The sequence below is a fragment of the Tiliqua scincoides genome, chromosome 5 (genome assembly GCF_035046505.1).
Source record: "Tiliqua scincoides isolate rTilSci1 chromosome 5, rTilSci1.hap2, whole genome shotgun sequence".
Taxonomy (NCBI): domain Eukaryota; kingdom Metazoa; phylum Chordata; class Lepidosauria; order Squamata; family Scincidae; genus Tiliqua; species Tiliqua scincoides.
In genome coordinates, this window is record NC_089825.1 from 76,538,300 (window position 1) to 76,560,885 (window position 22,586).

At 45.9% G+C, this 22,586-nt stretch overlaps 1 protein-coding gene and 1 pseudogene across 1 annotated transcript in view; one reads left to right on the forward strand and one right to left on the reverse strand.

The window, feature by feature from the left end:
* MRC2 (mannose receptor C-type 2) overlaps positions 1–18,436 on the reverse strand; it is a 67,299-nt gene extending 48,863 nt beyond the window's left edge. Inside the window, exons 1-3 of the mRNA XM_066629211.1 lie at positions 18,334–18,436; positions 3,472–3,879; positions 1,366–1,539 (exon numbers count right to left, since the gene is read on the reverse strand). Coding sequence (XP_066485308.1) covers positions 1,366–1,539; positions 3,472–3,879; positions 18,334–18,436 — 685 coding nt within the window. The remainder of the gene's footprint in view (positions 1–1,365; positions 1,540–3,471; positions 3,880–18,333) is intronic.
* LOC136654520 (5S ribosomal RNA) lies at positions 3,949–4,065 on the forward strand (annotated as a pseudogene).
* Positions 18,437–22,586: the final 4,150 nt, after the last annotated feature.

A 22,586-nucleotide genomic window follows, 5' to 3' on the forward strand; every position in this document is an offset into this window, starting at 1 on the left:
GAGGAAGGCTGCAACGCCATCCTGAATTACCTGGGAGTAAGCCCCATTGACTATTATGAGGCTTACTTCTGAGTAGACATGCCTAGGATTGGGTATTACGTTCTTGCCTCCTCTGTGTGCTGATTGGGCGACCAGAGAAGCTTGGAGTGAGTGAGAACAAGGGAGTCAGGAGCAGGCAAGCAGGTATGAAGCGAGTGCATCTGCCGAGGCCACCAGCCTAAGAACTGGCTGGCTGAAAGGGTCCTGGATAGTCCCTTTTCCTTGCCACAGTTTGCCTGCAACTCCCCAAAGCGACCCTCCCTGTATTGCCTTTTGCCTTTTAGGGGAAGGCCATTGGGCCCCAATCCTCACCATTCTTACCTGGAAGTAAGCTTACTTCTGAGTAGACATGCCTCGGATTGGGCTTTTGGTCACACTTTTTTTTTTCTTAAATACAGGAGCAGGCAACTGGCACTTCTCCCCACCCCACTCCCTCCCACAGGCACACTGCCCCCCAAATCTCATAACTGCAGTCAGCACCTCTCTTGCTGTCCCTCCCTTCACTCCTCCGCACCTTCCAAAGGTTCAGAATCACTTGCTTCAAGTTCTGTCTTCCCCCCACTCCAGCTGACTCCTGTAGCTGTTTCACTCATGTCTCTTCATTGCCCCTCACCCCACAGCTCTCCTATGTGCTCAATCTGACCTCTCTTTGCATAACTTTCTCGCATAACACTTTAATAACATTTTTCATCCTTTTCACAATCACATATCCTTTCCTCTCCAAGCTTCTTGTGAGTTTCTTTGTCATGTAGTAATATAACTGTATTAATTATATTAACAATTAATTGTAATGTAGTTATTTAATGTAAATAAAAAACTGGTAGTGTGCCTTGACAATTTTAGTGCCTTGTCGGTGTGCTGTGAGCTGAAAAAGGTTGAAAATGGCTGGTATAGAATGTTCTTCAGTACTCCAGCGGTTGAGGGGGAAAGGGTCAGTCACAGAAAGCTAGACAATAATGCAGCCGTTGAAAGAGGTGATGGTCAAGTTGCTTGGGGGAATCCTACCTTCTGGTTCACTGCTGGTAGGAAGTAGGAAGAATGATGAAGGGGATCTGAAGGGGCATTGGCCCAGGTGGCAGGAGGGCACAGGGAAAGAACTCAGGAAGCAGGAACCAGCAGGCCTGAAGAACTCACACAAGGTATAGGGTCAGAAGTAGCAGTCCTGAAGACTAAGAAACCAAGGAGGCAGAAATCAAATAAACAGCTCTCAGGGCCAAGTGAACAATGTCAACACAGCCACCTTTTTCCTCTCATGGCTCTGCTGACTTGTGCTAACTTGGGACTTTGCCAGGGTGTGTTATTCTATACCACATGGAAGTAGCTTACTCTTAATGGGGCAGAACCCCCATCTCTCATCTTTGCCATAATCCTGCGTGGTGGCACACCAGAGATGACCATCTTCACGACCCATGCTGGTACAATCGTAGAACCACTGGTTATCATACTTGAAGGGGATGCTGCAGGGTTTTCCATGAGAGTTGCCTTGAATGGTGTAAATTTCTAGACAAAGAGAAAGCCATGGTTCATAATTGCCTTCCACTACCAGGGAAAGGGAATGCATATAATTTGACTTGGGTGATCTGCATAAGATCCACTTGAGCCAATCCTTTGGTTAAATGTGCCCTAAGTATAACCTGACTTCAAGTTAATCCAACACACATTGCATATGATGATGTTCTCTATATAGCACATGATGAACTATTTTCATGTTGCCTCATTGCATGCAACAGGACTACATGAACTTTGCATTAACAAAAAAAAATTCTGCACTGACATAGCCCAGCTTGAATAAATTATTCAAATTAAGAAAATGTACACTTATTGGCTTGCTTTAGAGAGAGGTACAGAGCACTGGTGTTCCTTTCCAGGCTCTCTGGAAATCATGCTCAGTCTTCCACGTATTTCCAAGATATCCTTTGCCATTTTAAGGGCAAGAAATGTCATTTTCTAACAAAAGGAAACATTCCCAGAATACTGGGTTCTGTGCCAAATATAGTGGCTTGCATGGTGCTACACTAGAACCACAGATACTGGCAGGCCTGATGATACTGTAATTAAAAACACAATTTCACCATGCAGTTGCGTCTAATGAGAATTGAGGTTAATGTCTGAGTTGTTCAGACTGAAATGTCGTTGGTGGCTTTGGAGTTTTCACAGTCCGTGACAAAATGGAATTCTGAGCTAGTTAAAACATGGAAAGGGCAGATAATGAGCCTTTACATTTTTATTTTTTTTTGCACTTTCTGAGTGACCAATGCACTTTATAAAACACTTAATGCAACAACCTGGTAAAGTAAGGATTGTTATCGTATTTCTGATAGGCTGAGAGGCTAGGCTGAGAGCCTTGCCTACCTTTCAACACCAAGACTTGATTTGCAGCTCAGTCTCTACTAGTCTTAGGAAGTCTTTTGGAACCCAAATAAAATCCAAATCCATCTTGTGGAAGCACCAGCACTGCTGCACACTCTGCGCTGACCCAGGACAGGATTTGTGTATAGGGCTAGAAGGCTGCGATCCTACGCATACTTACTAATTGAACAACATGAGACTGACATTTGAGTAAATATATTCAGGACCCGGCCAATTCCTGAACCATCAGTACTAGCGGCAGTGGTAGTGCCCAGTGTACCATCAGGGGTGGGTGGGGTATGGGGAGCAGTACAGGGTTTTGCCCTAGGACCCCCGGCAACCTTGCAGCAAGAGTGATGGATAAAAACAATGGTATACTAGATAATCCGACCTAGCAAGGCTGATCAGAACTGAAATTTTTATGTAGGCATGACAGCTAGTAACAATTTTTTTAAAAATTGAAGCATGTATTCATAGGAAACTATATTCCAGCAGTTTTCGAACTCTCTAAGAGAGTTTGAACCACAGTAAGTTCTTGCAAGGGCGGGGAGGAGGCAGCGACGCAATCCCCAGAATAACATGGCTAAGGGGACTGTAGGGACTGGAATGCATTCACCAGCCTCTGCAGCAGCCTGTTGGGGGTGCGGGGAGCCCTGCGTGACCTTCTGCAGGGCTCCCCGCTGCTTAAAAAGTGAAAGTGGAGCAATCACGCTTCACTTCTGCAAAAAAAGAAGCGTAGCGCGATCGCTGCGCTTTCACTTTTTAAGACCTGGAGAGCTCTGCAGAAGGTTGTGCAGGGCTCCCTGCAAACCCAACAGGCTGCTGCAGGGGCTGGTGAGTGCATCCCAGTCCCTGCAGCCCCCTTAGCGACGCAATCCTGCGGATTGCGTCACTGTCTCCCCCTGCCCCTTAAGTGGAAAGTGGCCAGGGCTCTCTGTCACCCCAGTTTGAAAAGTCCTGCCATATTCCATAAAGTATATCACATTCTGAACTTGCACAGAAAACTCCCATGTAATATATTCAGCTCAGGCAACATTTTAAAAATGACAAGATCATGTTCTGATCTTCTCTTGCAGCCTTTACCAGAGTATGGTTTGGAGCACAAATCTTCATCATGGCCATAGACTTTCCATTGGCCTCCACGCGCCTGATCGCCCCTCTCTGCTGGTGTCACTGACCAGTTCCCCAGTCTTGGGTTCAGATATTGAGAAAGCTGGTCCCCAAGGCTCCGGCAGTTCCACCGCATGTTGACAGACTCGCGGTCACACTCATAAGTGGCCAGGACAGGGGCCGTTGCGCTGGTATTTTCAGACTTCCAGGATACAGCCAAGCACTGCATAGTTCCAATGTTGAAAAGCCGGTTCCGGGAGACCCATCTCCATTTCTGAGCTGGGCTACTTGTGTTGCAGGTCTTGGAAATTTTCACCAGGAAGTCCTTTGTCTCCAAGCAGCCCTGCAGCCCACTACTATATATGAGAAATATTCCAGAATCTGAGAAAAACAAAGTCAAAGAATCATAAAAATCACAGAGGGCCAATTCCAAAAGGCCATTTAGAACAGCACAGCAGCTGTTACCCTGCACATGCCTGATCTTGTCTGATCTTGGAAGCTAAGCAGGGTCAGGCCTGGTTAGTACTTGGATGGGAGACCACCTGGGAATACCGGGTGCTGTAGGCTTATACCATAGTCTTTCGAGACTGAAGGTTGCCAACCATGTAGAACAGCTCCTTGCCACTGCTGGAGCCATCCTCCCAACCCCCACAGATTGACCCAAGCAAACCAAATCATGGTATTATGTCTGAAGCAGAAAACAAGTGCAATGTGGTATGATGCCCGATTTGGAAAGATCTGGATCAAGCCATTTCTGCCCAACATTGTTTATATGCAAATAGGGATCAGATGGGTGCACCTGTGGGCAGAAATGGGTTAAACAGCCACATATCAGTAGCAACATGTGAATCAAGCAAGCCAGCTAATCTGCAGTTGGCAAAGGAAAGCAATGCTCAAATCTGCTTGAGGTGGAAGAGTCAACCAGAAAGCATACAATCATCGGAATGTGAATAAATGCTGGCTTGTCAAATGATACTAGACCTGGTGTTTTACTTTTAACCTCCCTTCCGAACACTTCCTAATCCTGCAATTACTTTTTTGCACAGAGTTAACCTTTTTAGCAAAATTCCTATTTTGGCCTCAAGGTCCATCATGGTGCCAAGCTCCTCCCATGCTTCCAGGCATCTGTTTTCAAAGGTTTATCACTGCCAAAGATTCCCATTCTTGACCAGCTACAGAAGACGGCAAGGAGGAGGTGTCAGTACGCCCAGAACACTTGCAGACATTGGAAGTGCTGGGAAGGTTTAGCCTCCCAAGACCTCTCTGTGTTCCTAGCAATTTGGCGTTAGAAACCAGGAGGTCACAGGAAACCATCCAGACCAGAGAGGATTTTTGACTATGACCAGAAAAAGATCAGCTTACTCTAAAAACAGACAAAACGACTGAAGTTAGAAAATTACAACCTGCCAAAGAGCTTAGAAAATTACAGTCTCTGCATGTTTCAGACAATTTTACTGGAAAGAAACAATAGCACGTTACCTGAGGAGGGGACAGCACAGGCACTAAATAATGGTTTGACTTGGAATTGGCTTCTCCTGCCTTTGTTATCTAGTGAGACTCACTGTGTGGAGCAAAAAGGGCAGCCAAGACCCCAAAATGGTAAAAGAGAAGTTCAGAATGTCAAGCATAAAGTGCAAAACACTCAGGGGTGGGGAAAGTCTTAGGGAAACTTATTCCATTACACTTCCTGCCCTCTCAGGTTGTGCCCATCCAGAACTGAGCTATCAACTGCTTCCTAACCATGCACTTAGCATCATTACCCAAGAATTGTGCCTTCTGCAAAAGGAAGAAGAAAAACACAATGCTCAGGCAGTCCCCTTTTGCAGGGTTTTGGGCATGACTTTGCTGTGTCTTGCCACAAGATCCAGCTGTGTTTGGCTTTCATACTCTGCAGATCTCAGCACACCCACTGCTTCCTTCCAGAGCACTGTACTCACTGGCTGATTTCCTTCACAAGCCATATTAGGACGTAATCCTAAACCCTTTTGTCAGTACTTTCCAGCACTGGCATAGCGGTGCCAATGGGAGGTGTGCTGCATCCTGCAGTTGGGTGTCACTCACAGAGGCCTCCTCAAAGTAGGGGAATGTTTGTTCCCTTACCTCAGAGCTGCATTGCCCTTAAGTCAGTGCTGGAAAGCACTGACATAAGGGTTTAGGATTGCACCCTTACTCTATTAACTCCAACTGAAGGAAGCTACAAGTTTAACACTTTCAGCAAGGAGACCAATGCAAGCACAGAAGCAGATGTTTGCAAGAAAAATTGTGAGCTTCCTTCCCTGAACTTGGGCTGCAAACCTATACATACTTTCCTGGGAGTAAACCTCACTGAACAAAATGAGACTTACCAGTACTTCTAAGTAAGCATACGTAGGGCACTTTAAACAGAGGTGGGAGAAAATGGCGATAATGAAATAAAACTCATAACAATGCTTTCCGTCCATTTTTATTTTTTTTTAAAAATCCAAAATCTGAAAAAAAGATTTTATTTGGTTTTAATTTATTATTTAACGGGGGTGTACATGGGTAATGACTCTAACTTCATCTGCTGACACTATACCACCTACATCACCTGCCTAGTACACTTTTAAAGCAATTATAATTTTTAATTATATAGTTGTACACCATTTAACGACAAGGATTGGGACTATGATCCCTGTCGTCAAGTGGCACTTGATGCAATCTGAACCCTCTGAGTGGACGTTCTGCTCCCTTCCCCTCACTTCCGGAGGGTTGTCTGAGCCTCCCAGAGGCAACGTGCTTGCGAGTGGTCCCTCTGCAAGGCTCAGACTGAGGGAAATCGCATCTCTCGCATGACATCCAGTTTCACGGAGGAAGCCGGAAATGGTGCAAGACGCAATTTCCCTCAGTGAGTCTTGCCGAGGCAGTGCTCGCAAGCATGTTGCCTCTGGGAGACTCAGACAACCCTCAGGAGGCAAGAGAGCTCAGCTACCCTCGCATTAGGATGGTGGAGGATGTGCGCCCCTGACAATCATGTGACTACACGTGGTTGTCACACATGCGATCCCGACATAAGCCAGTAGGTCGCTAAGGGGTGCACACCTGTAACGTAAATTTTGAATAAAAATATATAACACTGCTTTCTGTACTTCTACCCTTGGAAAACACCAAAATCTGTGAGCACATAAAACAGTTTTCTCCCACCTCTAACTATAAATGGCAGCACACTTCCCCCACTTCTTCCTCCAAAGGGAAGAAGATTGAAGTGGGGCCCCATTGCCTCTCCCAAAGGGGGGTCCCATCTGTTTCCTCTCTCCCTCATCCCAACCTTTGCACAGAGCAAAAGATCAAGCAAAATAAGTATTTGCAGCTTCTACTTGCCACAGGCAAGGGGGCACAGATGAGCATCTTTTAAAGCTGAAACCAAGAAAAGGCAAAGGGGGGAGGCTCTACTATTAGTCAGTCTAGAATGCTGCCTCACCCAAGGACTCAGAACTCACAGGTATCAAAAGCCACATGAGTTCTGCAATCACAGTTCAAAACCTACATAGAAGATTCACAACTAACAGCATTAAAAGTTACTTGGGTTTTTCTGTGGGAAATGCTCATTTCCACATGAGTTTCTGCACATCTGGTCTGGGCCTAAGACTAAGTAGGTGTACATGAAATGACCTCACTTCTTCTGTCTAACCTCCTACCTCCCCTTTCCTGATTATGATCTTGATGCTGTCCTTGTGAGCCTGTAGGTATCATGCCCTCTTCCAATTCATCCCACAGGGAAAGCTCTACATCTACAGCAGTTGTGTCAGGGATCAAAGAGGACAGGGAACAAATAACAACATGCATAAAAGGAAGAGGTCAATGAAACATGCTTGCTTCATTGCTCAGTTCAGTCCTGGCTTCACTTGACAGTTACATCACTCCAGGTGAGGCAAAGGAAATGCTCAATGTCTCCAGGGCTCCCTTCCCCTCCTTGGTCCTTCTGTCTCTTTCTCTCCTTTCCCTGCTCTCCATTTCCCCCTTCTCTAATCAGCTCCTTTCTGCCTGTTGACCATAATCCTCACCTTCCCTTCCCTTCCTCAGGCTCTCAAGCTCCTCTTGTTGCCCCCACCCCATCACCTTCAGTCTCCTTTTCTTTTCCTGCTCACGGTTTGTCTTCTCCACACCCTCCCCTCAGCAGCCCTGATAAGGTGCTGGTACCAGCTGGCCAGCCCTACTTACTGAGATAGTTGTCAGCATCCATCTGAATGCTGACGCCTGGTGAGAACGTCATTGCCAGGTGTCACAGAAGCAAGCCAATGCTCCAGGCAGTTTCTGTTGTGCCATGACAGGCCACCAGGGCTCACAGAGGACCTGCCTGCTCCTCTCTTGTAAAGCGCCATGTACATTGCTGGTACAAAATAAATAACATTCGCTGTAAGTACGGGACACCCTCCACCAATTCCCATTGGTTATGCCTCCCATCCTATCCTACCTGCCTCATTACTATGCCTTGAAATGCGATTCCAATTGTTTTTAAGGGACACTTCAAAGGGCCATATCTGATGGATATGCAGCCCGGACCTCAAATACTTAGTGCTTGCTTCCTCCGTCAGGTCTCTCTGTAATCATAAAGACTGCCAGCACAATCCTATGCATATGTACTCAGAAGTGAGTCTCACTGAATTCCGTGGGCCTTAATTCCAGGCAAGTATGTGTAGGATGGCAACCTAAGCCATGCTTCTACTCCATGGAACAGCAAGAGAGGCATTCTGGGTGACTCCCTGACCACTGAGGGGCTTCCTTCCCCAGGGACTCATCACAGTTCAAGTGGGAAGATTATTTTCTGAAAGTGCGTAGATTTTGTGGTTGATTTGGGTTTCAGTGGTATAGAATAATTTTAACTTGTTCTTTTTATACAATACAGTACTTTGATGAATTTTAGCTTGTTGTGTTTTTAAAAGTTTGGAATAATCCCTTGACGTTTCTATTTATATAGAAAGAAATAAAAATAAATACAACTTGAGCGGAAACAACATGCCCCATATCTTTTTCTTTTCTTCTTAAATATGCTTGGCTCTTGGTCAATGAGCACTTTGGGCGACATCCAGTATTGCTTGTTTAAAGTCATGTCTTCTGAATCAGCACAGTAAAGACATAGCTAATCTGTGCAAAGGGGTCTGGAGTGCAGTACTTGCCTGAACAAAGATGCTTCAATACAATCCCAGAGTTCACTTGGGAGAAGCCATGACAGTTAAACCTGTTCTTAAGTTTACACTTCTAGTCTGCAATGTAAGACATGTCCCTGGACATTCCAGGCTTTCCTAATTAAAACCTACAATTCCTTCTGTAAACTTGCACACTTTCTTCAGACAGAATGATATACATTTGCACAAACATTATGACATTCATATCACAACTTTGGGCGTCCTAGGTAGCAGCGAAGGAAGATGGTGGGCCAGAAGACAAATGTGACTCCAACTTTTGCAACTGTTTAGTATCAGTTAGAGACAAATTCAAGGATTACTGACTGGGTGCGCAGGGAGTTCCAGGCCATGTTGCAAACAGACTGGCCAGGATCATGGCCAGGCCCAACGCATACATGAAGCCAACTGAAGCACTTGCCTCAGGCAGCCGATTGGTGAGGGGCTGCAATCTCTGTCCACCTAATTGCCTCCACCGCCCATCATTCTCCTTCCATGGAAAAGAAAAAAAACTGGAGAGGAAGAAGGAATGTGAAGGGGAGGAGAGTGCTAAGCAAGAACACTGGAGAGTGGGAAGAGCAGAGGCTGGCACATCATAAGGAAGAGGGGCAGCATTTATGCCTCCTCAGGTGTCAGGACGTCTGGTTATGGACAATTGGTTTTAGGCATAAGGTATTATGGGAACTTGTCTCTGGGCCACTGCAGACACGTAAAAGATGAAGAGCCACTTTGAGAAAGAAGAACCATAATCAGAGGCCAAAATGAAGATTGTTGCCATAGAGACCTTTTAAAAACCTAGGTCAGTAGTTCCATTGTCTGGAGCCAGGACTTTCTAGAATCTAGTTCCTTTTGATGCTCGTTTTTCTCTTCCAAAGTAGTTGCCCACAGAACACAGTACAAAAATCCAGGATTTTAGAAGAGCTGTGACTGAGCAGCAGTGTTTAGGCGATGCTCACTTTCCAATGGTAGTCCATTCTGGAGACAAAATTATATTTTGAAAATATTGTACATTGGGCCCTCCTTATCTGCAGCTTTGGCACCTGCAGATTTGACTCAATGCATGTGCTGATCCCACATCTGGAGGGCCTCAAGGACCTCCAGGAAGTGTCTGGAAGGCACTTTTGGTTTGTGCCAAAAACCAAAAGTGCCTTCTGGATGTGTCCTGGAGGCCTTCTGAGATGCAGAAAGGTTATGCCTAGTCTCCCTGGGCCCCAGAAAGTCTCCCACATAAGTCCAGAAGGCACTTCTGGTTTTTGCCAAAAATTGGGAGTGCCTTTTGGACATGGCCAAGAGGCCTTCAGAGGCTTGGAGAAGCTGCATGCTGCTTCCCTGAGTCTCAGAACACGTGCTGGACATGACCAGAAGACACTTCCAGTCATGTTCAGGAGTTCCTTGAGGCTCTTCCCACAGATTTGATTATCCATGGAAATTGGCATCTGCAGGGGGTCTAGGAATGATCACCCGTGAATTCCGAGGGCCAACTGAAATGTGAACCCAACAACGCATTTTTGTTTTTGGTAATTTGTTCCAAGATCTCAGAAGTTGATGTTTCAGCCACCAAAAGGTGATTTAAAAGGTACCTGCTATGCTCTTTAGGGACATGGTTGTCAGTTTATGCAATACTGTAATTATAAAACACAAATTACTAGGCTTTATTCTTCCCTCAACACACACAGCCACAATGTTAAAAATGCTGCTACTAGCTGAGATGCTACTTAGAAGGCTTGTGCTTGCATCAGCATTCACATCAGCTCTATCCCTCCCGCCATACACACATCCATGATGTAAAATACTGCTACTGCTGTTTGTGGCCCCTACTGCCAGGCAAGCGAGTTTTGCTTCACCAGATCCAGAGCCTCCGTGTTGGGCTTGCCACCCTACACAGAGGCTCTTGATTCACCGCTGACCTTTTGGTTGGCAGTGAATTGAATAGCCCCATTGCGGGGCTACTCAGTTTACCCAGGGGAAGGGGACAAAAGTCCCCTTCTCCTGAGGAGCCACTGACGGCTGCCCGAGGTGCACAGGATGTGGCGGCAGCCATTTTTGGGGTCGCTGCAGTCCCTTGCCCCAGTCAGCTCAGGATTGGGCTGATTGTCTTATCACCCCCAAAGTCCTACTGATAACAATTGTGAGCCCAATGTAAAGTAAATAACTTATTGTATAGTGGAACTAGTTTAACAGAGAGTTTGTTGTAAAGTGATCTCATTGTACAGTGAACCTATTGTAAAGTAAGGCTCCACTCTGTTCCTTTCTGGGCCACCTGGTTAACCCCCACCACAGCTTGCAGTGTGTGCAATATGGGCACTGCTGCATCACACAGGCTGGTACAGAATAGACTGAGCCCTAACTCAGATTTATTTTGAATGGAAAACTTGAATTTTTCAAAATATTTAAACATTTTAAAAATTGCCCATCAATGAAAATGCAAACAGTTCACCATTATTAACCCTACATTCCAAGCACGGGGCTGAGAGAGAGAAAGAGAGAGAGGTTTACAACAATACTGCAATGTAGCCCAATGTTGTTAAATCCAATATAGCCTGGGGGTGAGAGACAGTACCATATAACAACCCTATGAGATCTCTGATAGATTTTTCAAAGAAAACAAAGTGGGGAGGTGTCAAGTTGCAGACTTGCAGCTGTGGTACTGAGGGAGGAGGGGTAATTAACATTTTCCTTGTGGCTCTTTCTGCAATCAAATTCCCAGCACCAGCTTTTCCACCCACAGGAATCCTTCTATTTTTTTCTCATAAGTGTGAAAGCTGGCGGTGGGGGGGGGGGTTTGATTGCAAAACAATCCACAGAGAAAGGATGAATCACTCTCATCTCCCAACACTGGTACTTCAATCAATTTCATGGCCTCCCCTTCACAACTGCATTCTCCTTAAAAAAGAAAAAGAACTCTGAAATGCCAATCAAGTGTAGTGTAAATCAAGGTTGTAAAGTATAGTACTTAAAAATGCTGTCATAGAAGTTATTCATCTTCCCCCATTTCTGTCTGTGGCTAGTTCTGATCTCTAGTTCAAAACATACGCCATGCAAAACACACTTCAGCAAAGGTCAATGGCCTCCTAAGCCAATTTGGCCCAAGCCCAAATCAATGGTCTGCAGAAGCTTTGTGCATCAGTGATGATTGTAGACACATTGTGCTTTTGGCCCTCCAAAAATGCAAGAAGTGAGCAGAGTACAGGCAAGTGGGCCATGGAAAAAAATGGGAGTAGGGGAACATAACTCAAATTCATATGGAGAGAAAAGCTAAGCCTAAGCCTGACCTCTAGCTGTGAGTTCAGAAAGCAGTGAGCAAACCAGGCAAGGTTCCACTGCAAGATGCCTGGTATTTAACACTAGCTAATCCAATCTGGAAGCAGTTTACAGGAAACCTTTTCACAGCACTGATCATGATGTCCATTCCACCTTGCAGCCTTGTTCTGAGTTTACCCACCTCCCCTCCTGAATCAGAGATCTCTGGTTATTTCATGTATGCATTTTTAGATAATTCATAAGCCACACTTCAGTAATAGAACTTTCAAAACAGCAAACAATTTAAAAACAATAGAGATAATAAAATGAACACTACACAAAGGGAAAGGAATAAATTCACTAACCTAGCAATAAATTCACAGAAGCAGCAACAAACACACCAAATCCAGCAAAGCCAGAAGACAACATTGAAATCTGTAACATGATTGAATGCCTGGTCAAATAAAAATGCTTTCACCTGGCACCAAAGTTGATCCCAGGTGAACGACTCTGGGAAGGGCATTACATATCCAAGACGCACTGACTGAGAAGGCTCAAAGGTTGCAGTCTCCTGAAAGGTGCCCAAGAGTTTCTGTTGCACTCCTGCTGTCCTGAGATAACTGACAAAGGCCACAATCCTATTCTTTCCCTCCAGTGATGCTGCTGCACTTTCAGAGCACACGCTACATCCTGGGCAGGGGTGTCCTGGAGGTCTCATCCAAATAAGGTGAGAGACATTTGTTTTCTTACCTGGGGTGAGAAGGTGGGCTGCTTTATAACAGCAGCCAGGCACCTGAAGGAAGTTAGCGTTTTGCTGCACCCCCCCCCAACACCAATGTACTTCAAAAAAAATCTCTTGTTATTTCAAAGACTATAATGTATTTTAGGCTGTGTGGGCTTTCTTATTTTAACAGTACAACAAGAGTTCTGCTGTTGTTGATTTGCTTTAAAATGTACAAGAAAATACTATACTTTTGTGTGACTTTGGTTTTTTTGAAATTCTAAGAGTTCAGGATCATCTTACACGTGGCCTGTTCCTTCTATTCACTATGGCCGCAGCCTGACTCATCGGGAAGATGAAGCTACGCATGCCAGGGAGAACAGAAAACTGAAAAACAAACATAGATGGTCTGGAACTTTTATAAACAAAAACTTGAGGTCAAAGACAAGAAATTTCTTTTCTGCACAAAATGTAGTCTGGGCTTTTACACAAGGAAATGACAGCAAATTTTCTGCAAACATATAACACAACATGAATCTGAGTTGCAGATCTTGGTAGCTGCTGTTCCTGTTACTGCTTGTGTTCAGTTCTGGTGCCAGGTCTGGAAGGGTCGTGGGATAAGACTGGTTCTGCCCCCCCCCCGGGGTTTACATGCATCCTTGGGCACATGCATGCACTCTCCACCCCTCCAAGAAGTTAGATAATTTTACTCCATACCCCTCAAATGAATGGGGTGAAGAAAGGAGTAATTGGCAGAGGTGGGAGAAAACGGTGATACTGAAATAAAAACACCTAACACTGCTTTCTCACTTCTCAAAAAAGCAAATGAAACCTGAAATCTGCAAAAATAATCAAACCTTTATTTTATTTTTATTTATTTTTTAATGGGGGGTACTGGGTAATGACTGTGACTGCATCTGCTGATACTATTTCACCTGTATCACCTACCTAGTACACGTTTAAAGCAATTATAATGTACGTTTTGAATAAAAACACATAACACTACTTTCTGCACTTCTAACTTTTCGAAAACACCAAAATCCATGAAAAACTAAAACTGTTTTCTCCCAGCTGGAATAATTGGAGAAAGCTTCTTCCTCAGTGCTCTAGGGCAGTGACAGAGGGGAGTCCAAACAGCCTCCCCTCCAGTCTTCCCCATCCATGAATGGGGTTCCTCAGAGGCCCTGCGTCATCACAGGGCTCTCTGAAGAAGCTCAGCTGAGGATGAGGAAGGTGGGACAAAGCAGTAACAGAGCAGATTGCTTACTTGCCACTGTTGCCTGCAATGGAAGGCTTCAGGGGTCAGCTGGTTGCGCCCCAAGGGCCCAGGCCCTTGGCCAGTGTCCAAATTCTGGTGCTGGCCCACATATAGTTGATATTACAAGTGGGAGCTTAGTTTCCATGGGGGATCTGTTCTCAGAGGGAAAACAGAAGTTGCATTTTTCAGCCAGAAACAGCCATTCTTAAGCCTGCAGGGGCAGTGGGCAGGTGCATGCTGCCTCTGTAGGCTTCAGAAAGCAATCCAGAGGATTGCCGCTGAAGGGCTCAGGTGGGGGCAAGTCTGGCTCCAAGTGGGTCCAGGAATCCGCATTGAGCCAGATCCATGGATGCAAAATCTGCGGATATGCAGGCCCCACCTGAATGCTGCACAGAATACAATATTGACACAGTTTCCTGTCATTCCAAGAAAGATGGGCAAACAGGAGGTAACAACAATAGCAGTGTTCTACGGTAACCTGCTTTCAGTTCCTGTTTTGGAAGAAAATCAGAGTAAGTCTAAATGAAAACATTAGAAAAGATGGTAAAGGAAAGGCAGTGGAGGGTCTGGGGTGGGGTGAGAGGCAAATGCCACAGCCGCCATGCTTGCCAAGCCCCTGCCGCTGCCACCTCCACCTGCCACACTGTCCTGCCTGCCCATTCGAGCCATTGCGTGGTCAGGCGAAGCTCCGAGTGGTGCTTGGCAGTGGGCAAGAAGCCTTCTGAGGCTTCTCCCGCTGTTTTAAGCCCAACTTCTGGTTTCGCCACGAAACTAGAAGTATTGTTTAAAACAGCAGGAGAGGCCACAGAAGGTTTCTCACCTGTTGCTAAGTGTTGCACAAGGTTCTGTTATGCCTCGGTGAGTATCCTGGGGAGGGCAGATTCACTACTGAGAAAAGGCTTTGCAGAGTAGACTATGCAGGGGGTTAGGTAGAATTGGGCCATTCTGCAGATGTTACTGCAGCAAGATTTTCTTGCTCTGACAGCTGGCACACCAACTGAAATTGGGCAAAGGTACCCCTAGCCGGTGCCACCACTTGCACATCAAAAACTAGCAAAAGATCCAGAAGCGCCAGAGCCCTAAACTAAGAACCTGAGCTATTGAAGGAAATGCTACCCATCCAGAACCAGCAAAAGCTCTATCTCTTAGCTGTCCTATTCAACAAATGCAGCTCCCTTTCCCCTGGGTTGAGCTTCTGTTTGTTCAAATCCAACACATTACTGCAGTGGTTCTCAAACTTTTAGCACCAGAGCCCACTTTTAGAATAAGAATCTGACAGGACCCTCTGGAAGTGATGTCATGACCAGAAGTGACATCATCAAGCAGAAAAGTTTTTTTAACAATCCTAGACTGCAATCCTACCCACACTTACCCAGGAGTAAGTACCATTTACTGTCATTGTTAAAAGCATATACATAATAGCCTGTTAAAAGTACAGATCTGTAATATTTCCCCAAATGCAGTCACATACCATAGTAACATTAAGTCTAATATATTAAAAATAAGATTTTGAAATGAATGGGAACCCACCTGAAATTGGCTTGCAACCCACCTAGTGGGTCCCGACCCATAGATTGAGAAACACTGCATTACTGACTCCATACGTCAGTTCACAGCCTCCTTTGATTGGAAAAGAAGGGCTAGAGACATAGTAGATAGTGAAGTAGATAGAGATGTGGTGTGGCATATCGATGACAGCAGACCACAATCTCTGGGTGACTTCCCCCAGCAGTTCCAAGGAGATGTTGAAAAGCATGGCAGACATGGTATCCTGAAGGATACCACAGTCCAACAGCCACAACGTCAAGCAAGAGTCTCCCTACAACACCTTCTGGCACCTACCCACCAGGTATGACCAGAGCCACTGTAATTCAGTACCCCCTGGTTCCGACCCAGATGAAGTGCTTCCATGGTTGACCTACAATGATATACAATGATGAAGTGCTTCCAGCAGAACCAACAATGATATACTCTCCCTGTTTAGCATCAGTATAGATTGTCTACCAGTACCAAGGTGACCAAAGCTGTCTCAGTTCCCACCACAAGCTGGGCTGATATGGGTCAAAACAATATCTCATGCAGGAAGATAAGATACCACTTTGCTAAAAAAATGGAATATTGGGTACTGGCCAGTAACTGTCCAATACAGAGTGGTCAAATGAGGAGCTGTCTCATTACTGCTGTCTTTAGTAGTCTAAACCTTTCCCTCCCCCAGGGCAAAAAGACACATATTAAACTTGGGACCATGGTCAGACGAGTCTTGTGTGTTGCAAACCACACAGGGCTACGGTTCAGACTGGGACCATGGCGCTGAAGTAAGGGACGTTTAGCTCTTTACGCCACACGATTTTCCTGCTGAAAATTCCACCCCTGAAGCAGCTATTCAATCCCCAAAGCACCATTTGCTAAAAGAGCAACTTCAGGGTTAAATAGCCACTTTTCATCAGGAAACCAGCACTGAGGCAAAGAGTTAACCACAGTTTGAACATCAATCCTGCAAGGCAATTTCATGGAAATAAAAACAAGCCTCTACCTGCAGTTAGTTATATGTTTTTAATGAAACATGCACTTTGGCCTTCTGAAAGGCATTAGTCACCCTTTCAATAAAAGTCACACTCTCATAAAAGGATTATGCTCACAGAAGGTTGGTCTCAACAGTGCAAGACTTCTGTCCACATCATCTGGTTGTAAAAACTGAAAATTATCCATAAGAAAATTGTAAGCAAAGTGAAAGGTACATCAACTGGCACTGTCTTCAGCAGAAATATCAAAGCATTAAAATACTAGTCTCTAAATTCTGATTCTAGGTCTGGATGAGCACAGCATGGAAGCCTCTCTCACTTCCACACTGAAACTCAAAAGCTACCAGAATCCAACATGGGACTATGTTGGCCTGAGCAAAGATTGACATCTTCAATCTTCACCTCTGATTCCCTTCAGATAACCAGCACATTTACAAATGCTAATTTAATTTGCATTGTTTCTACTACACATATATTTAACAGCAATGGTGTTCTAAGCTCCATTTATTGAAAATGCTCACAATAGGCCTGAGAATTGGGACATTTTTGTTCTCATTTTACAGAGAGGGGCTGAGACTGAAAGAGAGAAATTTGCCTGACTGCAGCTTGTGAACTCAGAGGGGGGTATGAGTACGAAACTGCCAGATCCAAAGTCAACATATTACTATCTCAGGGCTATTCTATGTAATACTTGAGGAACCTGTGGCTGTATCTCCCAATAGTTTTGTTTGTACAGGTACTTTCAAATAGCTGCGGGGTTGGTGCTCTCAATCTGATTGGAGAAGAGGGGCAGGGGCAGAGGGATGTATAATATAACCCCTTCCCTGTACTGCCCCTGTGCTGCTTGCTATCCCCCTTCTGAAGTCTGTTGGGGGAGGTGGAAATACAGGTACAGTACCTGCAAGAGTTGGAGAGAGTAGGAACTCTCTACAGGAACTCTACAGCAGTAGTAGGAACTGTTACCTGGTTGGTTGGCTAGAACTGAATCATGGGGCTTCATGGGGGTGGAGAATCTGAGATTATATGGGTGAGCAGTCTTTGGACTCAATGAGTGTGCACAGTTATTAGATAAGCTGGTTGTTATAGCCCTGCAACCAAGCCTTTCCAAAATGGAGACATTCCTAAATTGTAGGCTGCTTCACTTCGGACCCACAGCTCCCCTCTTTGCCTGATTTCTTCCTTGCTTGCCTTCTGCTAAATTTTTCTCTTCTTAAGCCACAGTGAGCCTTTTGAGAAACTCCTCTTGCGCAAGAGGGTTTTATTTTGGTTAGGCTGCTGGTCACAAAATGCACAGAAGCTAGAGCAGCAGCAGGCTACAGAAATGTTTTTCACTGTCTGGTACAAACGATGGACTTTTCCAGACACTGGAGCAGTTTTGCCAATTTGGCAGGAAAAGAGCAGAAAAAGGAACTTGAGCGCAACGGTGCTTGCGATGCACATAGTTAGCATGTGACAAAGCTCCTGGGATGAAGACACCTCTTTGATTCGCTTCACCCCCAGCACATCTCTAACTTGGCGTTGGCCAACTGGAGATGCCCCAAGTCAACTCGAACAAGAAACAGGCGCTCAGAAACGTCGGCCTTCCCTGCAAAGGATCTAGTGGTGCGAAATGGTGTGTGGGTTTTCTGATGGCTGGATGCGTTTGGAAAGCCTTCGGGGCTGCAAGGCGGATCTGGTTGGTGAAGGAATCCGTGCCCCTGGCGCAAGACAGAGCAGGGCATCCAATGGCGCTGCGAGACTCTGGGAGACCAAGAGCGGGATTTGCTGTTTTCGGTGGGGGAAGAGAAGAAAGTCTTCCGCAGCCAGTCCTCCCCTCCCTCTGCCATTCCAAGCCACATCTGGTTTCATTCAGGTCTCGCCTTCCTGGCAAAGCACAGCGCGCCCCTGGGAGGCAGCATCGGGGGTCCCGCTCGCCTCCCGCCCCCCTGCCCTGGCGCAGCGCCCCCCTCCTACCTGGCAGAAGGGCGCCCAGGCCGACCTGGAGTGTCCCGAGGATGCCCAGGGCGCATGTGAGCGCGCGGAGCCGTGGCGAGCAGGGGGCGCCGGGCACTGGCATAGCGGGGCGGGGGCGCCTGGTCCCGGTCTCCTCTCGGCTGTCTGCGCGCCCACCAGCCCCGGCGCACGGCCCTTCTGCTGCGGGGAAGGTGATGGAGAGAACGCCCCCCGCCCCTCCGAAGGACTCAGACGCTGCGTCACGAACCCCACGGGCTGCCCAGCCAGTTGTGGGCGGAGGAGGAGGAGGAGGGGGGTGGGGGGAAGCTTCCTCGAAGTCCTCCAAAGTGGAGGGGAGCTTTGCCGCGGCTTGGCTCCGCTCGCAGGAACTCCAACACGTTGCAGAGGGGAGGGGAGGGAGGGGCAGCAGCGGGAGGCTCGTGCCTTCCCGGAGCCCTGCGGGGAGGGGAGGGGAGGGGAGGGTCCTGCTCCCTCCCCCTCCCTCTGCCCCCCTGGAAATCGATCTCCTCTGCCTGTGTGGATGTGATTTCCTTCCCGCAGGAGCATCTGCGTGCCTGCCGTGCTACGTGTACGGATGCGTGTTTTCTCTCCTCACGTGTGCATTCCAAAATCCGCTTCTGTGAGGTCCGGGAACTTCTGCGCTTCTTGATTTGCGCCGCCGCCAGGGTGACCAGACGTCGTCTTTTTTAGCCTGGAAAAGAACTTCAGTGTCCTCCTTTTCCCTGCGAGCAGGCAGCACAGAGCCTCCTTGTCGTGAATAAATTCCATGTAATATAGCTTTCAATTTACTAAGTACTATAGTGTTTAAATTAACCCCATGACATCCATCTGCATGAGTGTTTGTGGCTTTTGTTTTGTCACGTCCTACATTTTTCTTGGATGTCCTACATTTTGTGGTCCCTGGTCCTCTTTTGCAGTTATGACATCTGGTCACTGGCTGCTGCAGAAACCACTCTCACTTCCACTGTCCCCTCTGCTACCACCCTGAAGTTATTCAATTAGCCAGAAAATAGAGAAGAACTTGTACTCTAGTACTTGTTTCAAAGCACTGATTTCAAAAGGATTTAAAGCAGTGATTTTCAACCTTTTTCATCTCACTGCACACTGACAAGACACTAAAATTATCAAGGCACACCATGCTGTCAGTGGGGGGCTCACATCCCTCATTGGCCCTACTAATAAATGACCTTCCCCAAATTCCTGTGGCACATCTGTGGATCACTTGTGGCACAGTGGTTGAAAATGGCTGATTTAAAGTATGTCACCTTCTGGGAAGCGCCTGTCTCATCTTTAATATGAAATTCAGAGCCATTTTTCATCCCTTGTTTCATTTTCTGAAGCAACAACAACCATTTATTTTTCTTTACTCACAAGTTCCTCTCTCCCCCCCCCCCCAAATTTTCTATAAATAGGAGGAAGAATAGGAGAATCCAATATAAATCCATTGGACTAAAATATCACCCAAGATGACAAAGATTATCTAGCCAGGAGTTTGCAACCTTTTTCATCTCAAAGCACACTGACAAGATGCTAAGATTGTCACCAGTTTTTGGACAATTGACATGGCACACAAGAATCATTGCCAGAGGGTGTGGGGATAGAAGAAGAGAGGTAGGAGGAAGGACAGAGAGTAAAGGAGAGAGAGGGAGGTAGGGAAAAAAAGATGTGGGGGGGGCAGGGGTGCCACAGTGTAGGCACTGGAGCTTGCTAGAAGCTATTATGTGGCTTCCAAAGCCATAAGACAGCAAAGAACCAAGGCATCACTGCTGTGGCCAAAGAACCTGCTGACTGGAGTAGGGGAGGGTAAGGAGGACCCCTTGCAGCTTGAACACTTGAGGTGTACCTGCTGATTGCCTTCACAGAGGTGGTGGGGACTAGGGCTTTGAACTAAGGCTAGCTGTTTCTGGATAAGGGAAGCTAATTAGTGGGCATAAGGTTTCTAAGTTTGGAAAGGGAGCTCGACACAATACTCTTCTATGATTGGTTGGTTGATACAAGCCCAACACCAACCTGTGCCTTCACCGCTACAGGTGAAGAAACATGCCCAAACCTCTTGCTTTTTTCACTTTGAGAAAGGTTTTCTTCCTTCTTTTAATGCCATGTAAGTTCTGGCTTCCTTCAGTAAGACCTCATTGTTATTTATGAAGGTGTATTTACTTTATTCAGCACTGTACCTTTAGGTTCCATCCATCAATACTTGTTCTGGTTATTCATTACTAGAAGTTGTGGATTTTCCATAGAGATTGGTATTGTTTTTGTTGTGTTTTAAACCAATAACTTGGCTTAAACAACAAAAAAGTGTGTCAAATAATTCAGGGTTTAAAACAAAATAATAATAATTTAGGGGCTATGTTGCTGCCCAGAAAAAAAAAAAACACTGAAGGAACACTGCTACTGCAATTCACCCCAGGCAGTTCACAAAAATTAGGTATATGTTATATGTCAGAACTACTGAACTAGCCCTAGTTCTTTGACCCCAATGGTGCGATAATCTGTAGCACTTCCTACAGTGATGCTTGCTTCTTAAGCCAGGAGAGGTTAGAACTATCTCAGCCACAACTTTGTTGGCAAGGTTACAGTCCTGGATAAGATGGCATGAAGAAAGAAAAGACAACAGAGTCTTGCAGCACCTTTAAAACTACTAACAAATTTAATTCAGCAAAAGCCTTTGTGGACTACTTTGTGGATTTCATCACATGCATGTAGTTAGGAGTAGTGTACTACACTCCTCAGTAGGCAGGAGTATGTGTGGTGTGTGTTTAGAACAAAATGGAAACCTGCAGGGTGAACTAGCAAGAAGAAATGGAACCAGGCTGATCTATAACAAGCTTAAAATTAGACAAGATAAGCACAATAACAATTCACAATTAGTGATAATGACCTTCCAGCAATGCTAAGCCAATTAAGCCTGCAATGTGAAGAGAAGCCTCAGTTGCAAAGTTCAATGATAAATTCTAATTCAGTTTTTCCTCCCTCAATCTAATCTCCCTTTTTCTGTTGGAGGACTGCCACTTTAAAATCAGCAATCATTTCTGGTGGTTGAAATGTTCTCTGTGGGTTTCTAACTGAAATAAATTTGTGTCCATTTATTATTTTGTACAGAAACTTGACTTGTTTGTTCTATGCAGAAGGAAAACGTTCCCATGGCTAGTCAGAGGTTGGCCAGGTTGGGCACTGCCAAAAGGCTCACAATCTGTTGAGGGCCCACACAGCCAAGTTCTGAAGCCCCTTTATAGTGGGCAGAGGTGAAAGCATGGCACTTCATTGCTGCCAAGGCTCAGTGACTGGAAAATGGGAGAAGGAGGAAGCATTGGCATGACAGGCATCCTCTCTTCCTCCCTCTTCCCCCAATCCGATCGGGTCATTCCCTCTGGACCTTTTGGAAGCAGAAAGTCCAAGTGGAATTAGTTCAGCCTCCCCTGCTTGCTAGCTTGCCTGGCTGGCTGAAAGCCACTCTAGGTTAAGCTGGAGATGAGGGGAATGTTGGGAGTCAAAGAGATGCTGGCTATGAGGAGTGCCAAAGTGCTTTGTGTGCACACAAGGGACTGTCCTTTGTTGTTTGCCACTGGGCCCAGGACAACTTGGCACCATCTCTGCCTATTCTATGAATAAGGGTAACTAACCCTGTACCCAGAGTCTCATGAAGAAGCCAAGACCTAGCATACTAAGAGATTAGGAAAAGTCAGATGCTGTCTAAAGGCTACCAGTTAGCCACTCCTAACCTATACCAAAGTTCTATTGTATTGAAGTCTTACATACAGCACAACTAAGTTGTTAGTCTTCATGAAAGTTCCATTGGAGTTCTGAATGGCCCAGTAGCAGTTTCATAGCGACTGTGTACACAATGAACCATGAGGTCAGTGCCTATACTAAGTGTCTGCTGTCCAGAAGGAGTCAAGCTATGGCCCAGTGAATCTGACCTTTCTACCTGTTCTGTGATCCTTGTGGGGTGTGGCCCTACCATTCGTTTCTCCTCTGAGCACTTCCTCTTGTCCTCTGACCACCGACCTATTAAGATGGCGCACACCAGGGCTCTGATGCCCAGTCCATCTTGAGCACATGGCATGCAGGGTGAGGCAGCTCCAGAGCCTTGCTATCTCCAAGTAATAGCTGAACCTCTGATCCTAATCAGATGCTGTAAATATACACTAAATGGAACTGTAAGTAAATAACTTAGTTTTCGCAACTTTAACAAGCCATTGCCTCTTTGTCTTTTTTTTATTGATTAGCAGTCAGCCAGGTGAGGGAGGTTC